General features: G+C 40.9%; 1 protein-coding gene across 1 annotated transcript; it reads right to left on the reverse strand.

Annotated features, from left to right (window-relative positions):
• Positions 1-2,738: 2,738 nt before the first annotated feature.
• On the reverse strand, positions 2,739-6,909 carry LOC125884445 (endonuclease domain-containing 1 protein-like). Its single transcript, XM_049569409.1, has 3 exons — positions 5,830-6,909; positions 4,242-4,588; positions 2,739-3,426 (listed from the first exon to the last, which is right to left on the reverse strand). Exons 2-3 carry the CDS (start codon positions 4,554-4,556, stop codon positions 2,749-2,751), a joined length of 993 nt encoding a protein of 330 aa, XP_049425366.1. The 5' UTR covers positions 4,557-4,588; positions 5,830-6,909; the 3' UTR covers positions 2,739-2,748.
• Positions 6,910-7,801: the final 892 nt, after the last annotated feature.

A 7,801-nucleotide genomic window follows, 5' to 3' on the forward strand; every position in this document is an offset into this window, starting at 1 on the left:
AAGTAATCAGTAAAATCTTCAAATCTATTCTAAAACATACTGGGAGCCAGTGTAAAGAGGCAGAAACTGGAGTGATGTGATCACGCCTCTTGGCAGCTGACTTCTGTACAGTCTGAAGTCCATTAATAGATCATTCAGGCAAGAAAAGAGCCTGTTGCAGTGATACAGGTGTGAAGAGATGAAGGTGTGTAAAGATGTCTTTAAAAGTAAAAATGGGTCGCATTTTTGAAATATTTCTAAGATGATATAAACATGATTGCACAAGCTTTGTGACATGCTGCCCAAAACTTGAGTTACTGTCAAACCAGATGTCAACATTCTTGCAACAGGTTTGACATTATCTGATAGGGGATCAGCAAAAGGCAGAATTTACTGAGTAACGTGTGGATCTAACGGCCAGGTTTATCTGTGCATCATCAGCATAAAAATGAAAACAGACACCATGATTCTGAATGATGTGCCCAAGGAGAATAAAACTGGTCCCAGGACCCACCCCTGAGGCACACCATACTTGATTGTTTTCTTTCAAAATAAAATTTAGTTATCATTGCCTAAATTTAGGATGAACATGATTATTTTTGCTGGCGTCCATGGGCGCCATTAGCGGCTGGGACCCAGAAAGTGTTTTGAGATCTGTGTTTGTGCAGTTTTTCCATTGTAATATTGAAAAATACTGTGCATTTAGGTGGAGGTAAGGAGAGTTTATTTGCAAAGCGTCTTTCCAACACAGAGACAATTAAAAATGCAGTACATAAGGCAAATAAATGCTTTAAAACACATTAAAGAGGCAAATAAATGCAATTAAATCATCAAATTAACCATGTCAACTAGCTGGAGCTAGTTACTACAAAGCTACAAAACATGTACGATAAAATATATTTTTAAAAAATCAGCATTTAACATCTTCAAAAGAAAGGTTTTGGAAGGTAAAACTCAGACTGCTGTGTACATAACTATTTTCATTGCCAAAGACATGACATTGAAGTGCAAGATAATCTCAGGAGTGTTTTTTCTTATTATTTGGAATTATATTCATGCTTAGATTCATTTTATAAGAGGAGATAACACATTTTAATCCAAGCGTTAGCAGCCTACCATCACTGCATGATTGAGATTTAATGTCAAGTATAAATACTTCAGCATAAAACACTTGCTAGTTGTTACTGTGGTACTGGTGTAACACTTGGTAGTAGGCAAGGACATTCTGGTAATATTGAGAAATAGCGAATTGTGTAAGAGGAGGACACAGGGTGGAGGAGTTAGAAGGCGGAAGAGGGGGCTTAAACGTAGCTGGAGGGACTGAGGTTTGAGAAGGAGCTGAAGAGGATGGTTGACTGTGAGTGGAGATGATGAGACGAGCTGCTGAAGTGGTGGAGGGTGACTGAGAAACACTGAATGTTGGGTGAGAAGCATTCGTGGTTTGAAAAGCAGCTGTGCTCATTTGATTCAGAGAATCTGTGAAAGGAAAAGTGGTAACCTTGCTGCTTGAAGAAACGGACAAACTACTCTGAGATGTTGGAGAAATTAATGGCTCAGTTGTCATTTTTGCAAGGTCAGTAGTACTTGGTGCTAGTGTAAGTTGAGGATCAGTTGAGTCTGAAGTGACAGAGATGTTACTGAGAGTGGTGGTGGCTGTTTGCGGCATAGAAGAAACTGCAGCAGTAGTTTGGGGTGCAGTAGTTGTGGGAAAAGTTGTGGTTGGATAAGTGGTAGGGGTCGTTGCTACAACAGATGTTGTGGTCATGGGGAGAGTGGTGTCAGTACAATAGAAGTTGTTGGTGTTTCTGTAGTTGTAGGTACAATGGTGCTAAGAGTGGTAGTAGCAGTAGTTGAGGGCACACTGGTTGTCGTAGTAACATGGCCAGTTGTAGTTGTGGGAGGGACAGATGTTGTACTGGGAGGGGAAGATGTGGTAGTAACAGGGGCTGATGTAGAGGTTCCTGGTGTGGTAGTAAAGAGGCTAGATGTGGTAGTATGAGGAGCAGATGTGGTACTGGGAGGGTCAGATGTAGGAGTGCCAGCTGTCGTAGTAAAAAGGCCAGATGTGGTTGTAAGAGGGGCAGACGTAGTACTGGGATAGACAGATGTGGTAGATATTGGGAGTGATGTGGAAGTATGAAGGCCAGATGTGGTAGTAAAAGGATCAGATGTAGAACTTGCAGGTGTGCTGGTAAAAAGGCCAGATGTGGTGGTAAAAGGGTCAGACGTGGTACTGGGAGGGACAGATGTGGTAGTAAAAGGATCAAAGGTGGTCGTGGGAGGGCCAGATGTACTTGGAGTGGTAGAAGGTGGGACAGATGTGGTACTGGGAGGGACAGATGTGGTAGTAAAAGGATCGGAGGTGGTAGTGGGAGGGCCAGATGTACTTGGAGTGGTAGAAGGTGGGACAGATGTGGTACTGGGAGGGACAGATGTGGTAGTAAAAGGATCGGAGGTGGTCGTGGGAGGGCCAGATGTACTTGGAGTGGTAGAAGGTGGGACAGATGTGGTACTGGGAGGGACAGATGTGGTAGTAAAAGGATCGGAGGTGGTAGTGGGAGGGCCAGATGTACTTGGAGTGGTAGAAGGTGGGACAGATGTGGTACTGAGAGAAGTAAATGTGGTAGACAGTAGGTCAGCTGTGGTACTAGGTGGGGCAGATGCGGTAGTGAGAGGCGCAGATGTTAAAACTGGAGAGGTCGGGGCGTCTCCCCCTTTCACGCTTGACTGTCCTATCAGATAAAGGCTAAAAATGCTCTTAAAAATATCTTAACAAAAAAAAGGAAAAAAAACAAACAAAAAAAAAACTGGAGAGGTAGCAGTAGTAGTGGGGGAGGCAGAAGTAGTTGAAATAAGTGGTGGGCATTGGCAAGTTTTCTTAAGTTTTGGGTAAAACTGAGTGACAGTTGTGCTGAGAGGACATTGTGTTCCAGGAAACACTTCAAATACTGAGTCCTGTGTACTCAGTTTCTTATAGAGCTCTGCCAAGGTCTTAGTCTGCAGATATTCAGAACTATCTTTGATGTTTTCACCCCAGTGCGCACTTGCTAGCCATGTATTCTCACTTTGACTGTAGCAGCAGAATGCTGACCACAGCATGGAAGGAATATTAACCCTGTCCTTTAGCTTGTCGTTGCCAGGCTGTGCTCCAATTACCAGAAAGCCTTCTGTAATATCATTGTTTTTGCAGTATTCATCCAGAACACATTTGACGCAGCTCTCCATTTTCTGCCAGCTTCCCTTGTTGAATATGCCTTCTTGTGGAACAATGTTGGTCAGGGTAAAGGTTGCTTTCCTGTCATTTTCAGTCGCTCCATAAGAGCATGGAAATAAATGTCCTCTGTCGTATACTGTTTGGTCTTTGTAATCATTATCCCCGGCCTGGTTGTTGTAGGTCTTGTTTTTGGATACGGGGATCATGTTCTTGTTGCTGTCTATGTCTTCAAGCTGTAACAATTGAAACAGTAAGTTACTGATGCAGTCAGGGTAGTTGTAAAGTAGATTAAAGACGCAAGTTCATTGTGACCTTGACCTTTGACCCCCAAAATCAGTTCATTGTTGTGTCCAAGTGGACGTTTGTGCCAATTTTGAGGAAATTCCCTCAAGGTGTTCTTGAGACATCGCCTTCATGAGAATGAGACAGACCAGGTGCCAATATCCTTGATTTTCAACCACAAAATTTAATCAGTTTATCCTAAAGTTCAAGTAAATATTTGTACCAAATTTTAGGATATTCTCTCTGGGTCCTTAGTGAGATAACATGCCCACACAAATGAAACAAACCAGGTCACAGTAAACTTGAACTTTAATCACCAATATCTAATCAGTTCATTCTTAAGTTCAAGTAGACATTTGTGCCAAAGTTTAGGATATTCTTAAAGGCCCTTCTCAAGATAACATGTACACAAGAATGAGACCACCCAGGTCACAGTAACCTTGACCTTTGACCACCAAAATCTAATCAGTTGATTGATGAGTCCCAGTGGACATTTGTGCCATATTTGAAGGATGGGACGGACCAACAGATGAACAACACAAAAACATAATGCCTCCGGCTACGGCTATCACTGACGCAGGGGCATAAAAATGGTAGAAACCTCACGAGGAGCATCTGAGAAGATTACAGGAGATGCTGTGGGCAGTGTGATTTTTGCAGCATAGCTAGATTTACAGTAGTAGGCTACATATGTTGTTTTGCAACTATGGAACATGCAGTGGCAGAACGATATACTGTATGTCAGCTGTTTATATAAAAGCGGTACCTGTGGTTCTATTTTCCAGTTAGGTGAGGGTCTCTTACCCCCGTCTACTCCTGTGTACTTGCTAGCAGAAAACACTGGAATCCTATTCTGCGTGTCGTAAACCGTCACAAATGTTCTCACGTTACTCAGAGTCTGGCAAATGACTTTGTATCTGCTCTTGTCCAGGATTTCCCCTCCCTCCAAGACTCCCGGCACATTTGGTGGAGTTTGCTCCAGGAGAAACTCTGAACACTTTGACATCGACTGCACCACTTCAGTTACTGAAGGAACGATGGAAAGGAGGAGGAGAGCAGCGAGGGGCAGGAGGCAACACATCTTCAGTAATGTCTCTGTCCAACACTGTATCACTGGGAGGAGAGAACAAAAAAGAATGATCAGCAAGACAATTAAGTTAGGCTGCACGTACAACTACAGTTGATTTGTTCTGTTTGCAACACAGTCAAAGGTCGACAGTTGCATGTCAAGTCAAATATTTATGTTAGAGTTGAAGACTTTTTCTCCACTCTACCAGGGAGCTTTTTCATCAGATGGGAGATCCAAAACTTTAAAACAGGGTTGTTCCCACTATGTATAAATTCTCCGTATCAAGGTAGAAATTAATAAAGAAGCCATGAACACATTCTCTGTTTAACTAACCAAATACCAACGTACAGGGTTAAGTGGACAACACCTAAAATAAATACCTTTTTCAACACAAAAATATATTTTTTACATGAAAGTGTTTTGAACAGTTGACAATTACTTCAAGAAGTTGGTCCAAACCAAAAACATTTTTGACATTTTGGAGTGGGATTGAATTAAAATAAGTTAAAACATCTTAAATGAAATAGTCTGACCATAAAATATCACCACAGCTTTTGGATAAACATGAATTTGCTCCAAATTAATTAAGCTTTTTTTTTTTTTTTTTTTGGGGGCATTTTTAGCCTTTAATGGACAGGACAGACAAGTGTGAAAGAGAGAGAGAGGGAATGACATGCAGCAAAGGGCCACAGGCTGGAGTTGAACCCACGCCACTGCAGCAACAGCCTTGTACATGGGGCGCCTGCTCTACCACTAATCCACCGACACCCCGATTAATTAATCTTTTTGAGGCCAAAGCAAAACGGGTTGGTTGTACTTAAATTTTTTAAGTTTGTCAGATTATAAAAGACTCATAGGACTGAGTCAATACTGCCAGAGTTGGAAATACTGAAAAAGATGTATGCAAATAGTTACCTTTACTATTTAAAGTTAAACCAGTGCATTCTGTTTAAGAGTGTATATTAAAGTTTTTATTTCCTTTTCCAAATTACTTGATTTGTTTTGATCTAGTGCTCAATCTTGACACGCTAACATCTATCTGTCTTTTTATGAAGTTAACAGTATTGTAGTATCAAAGTACTTTGTATGTGTCCAAATATTTTGCATTACATTCACATAAGATTGAGAATTACATCAGCATGTTTAAACAAGCTTGTTAGAAGTGCAAAATGATAAACTTGACAGCTGTGTTGTTTAGCATTTTCTTCAAATGTTCACTAAAATTACAAATATAAAGAATAAAATAAAGCATAAACAGCGGGAAGGAAATCAAAGAAAAGCTTACCGCCCTCAGGTGTCCTGAATATCAGCTGAGTTGACGTCCTTCAGTTCACACTGCAGTGGACACACAACTGTCTTCCTCAAATATCAACTGCGTCTGAGGAGGAAGTCTGATTTTTATTTTCTGCAGGAAAGTGGGAGTGTTCGTATCATCATTAATATGTTTACTCTTAAATAGCCCTTTTCTAGCCTGACCTAGAGTACACTCATTAGCACCGAGTGTGACTGACCTTTAATGAAGCACTTTCAAAGACACTTAAAAATGTGTTAAATAAAAACAACAATAACACAAAAAAACAAGAAAATGACAGAACAAGAAAACTGAAACATTTGAGCTAATGGCATTATAAACAGCCATGGCAGCGCTGCACATAAAATAAAGTGGACAATCAGCTTTAAAAGTTGAGTTTGGACAAAGTCTAGAAAAATCTGCACAGAGTAGAGGCCACAGGAGAGGTGTCAGTGCAGATGAAGAGGTTATATAAATAGTAAAGTATACTGCCGTTTGAGTAAAGCAATGTTTTTCTAATGGACGTCTAACTACAGAGGCCGAAGTGAAATTGCAAAATCACAAAAATGCAAACGGCCCCATCTGGAGCCAGTGTTTGGTTTGTCCATTTTGGGCTACTGTAGAAACATGGCTGTGTACCTGCTCCCTGTGTAGATATAAACACCTCATTCTAAGGTAAGGAAAACACGATTCTTAATTTCAGGTGCTTATACGCTGAAGACAACAAACTTTTTATATTATATTCCATATTGCCAATCTATCCCCCTAAATCCTACACACTGGACCTTTAAGTAACTTTAAAATTTCTGATTTACTAAAACTGAAACCAGCTCAACAAACATGATCCCTTAAAGAGCCGCCTTTTCTTCAGGGAGAACTAAATATGTCTCTGTCTTATGAATTTCTGATAAGCAGCTTTCACAGAAAGGTCTTGTTCCTTTTTTGAGGTGACCGTTTTGTAAGTTCATGTCAAAAAAAAAATCTTCGCAGCACTGGCTGATCGTTACGCTCACTGCTTTGAGCGCACAGTCATGACTGAGCGTTTCGACATTTTCCTCTCGTAATACCTGGGGATTTGAGCAGCTGCATAGTTAGAATGATTCGAGAGCCTTTGGTGGGAAAATCAACCAACACAATAAAGTGAATGGGATAAAAATCAGATTAGTGTCTGGGGCGTGTTCCCCCATTTCCCCATTTCAAGTGGAAACTATGACCTTGCATTTCACAGTTAAGACTAATAATCCTTCTCAGAATAACCATCAAAAGTGGAAGACTCCACTGCAGCTGCAGGGCGGCACAGGAAATCTGAACCGTAGCATTTCTATGTAAGAGAAATGAAAGTGTATGCTTAGAACTCCGATCCAACATGAATTCAGAGAATTGTTTTTAAGACAAGTGAAACATGCTGCACAGACAGACAGAGGTGAAGGTTCTTCTACGGCACTGGCAATGCAACTGACGCTGTCTTTTAGAAACTGCATATGTACGACTAGCTTGTAGCCATAATTGTGTTATATTGAGAAACGTAACTGTCAAGTTAAGTCAAGTATATTTTTATTATATAGCCCAATATCACAAATTCCAATTTGCCTCAGCGGACTTCACAACCTGTACGGCATGAGACACCCTCTGTCCCTACACCCTCGCAGCAGATAAGAAAAAACTCCCCTAAAACAAGTCTTTAACGGGGAATAAACTGGAGGAAACCTCAAAACGAGCAACTGAAGAGGGCTCCCTCTCTCAGGACAGACAGACGTGCAAAAGATGTGTGCACTAAATAAGTAGCATAATTACAATACAGGAATCCATATGCATAGAATGTGATCGTATATGAAAAAACAGCCCTCCCAACTTGTCAAATACCACCGCTTTGTCAGTGATTTTGATGTCAGAGACACACCAGACACTTCAGTTTTAGAGGCAGCAGGCAACAACCCAGGGCCTGGTTGTTCAAAGGGTATAACCC

The sequence above is a fragment of the Epinephelus fuscoguttatus genome, linkage group LG23, assembly GCF_011397635.1.
Source record: "Epinephelus fuscoguttatus linkage group LG23, E.fuscoguttatus.final_Chr_v1".
NCBI classification, from domain to species: Eukaryota; Metazoa; Chordata; class Actinopteri; order Perciformes; family Serranidae; genus Epinephelus; species Epinephelus fuscoguttatus.

Bases quoted from the DNA above. Each gene is read 5' to 3' on its own strand.
- LOC125884445 (XM_049569409.1), bottom strand. From the start codon at position 4,556: ATGTGTTGCCTCCTGCCCCTCGCTGCTCTCCTCCTCCTTTCCATCGTT. The intron at 3,427-4,241 runs GTACCGCTTTTA...CAATTGTTACAG, and splicing joins ACTGGAAAATAGAACCACAG to CTTGAAGACATAGACAGCAA.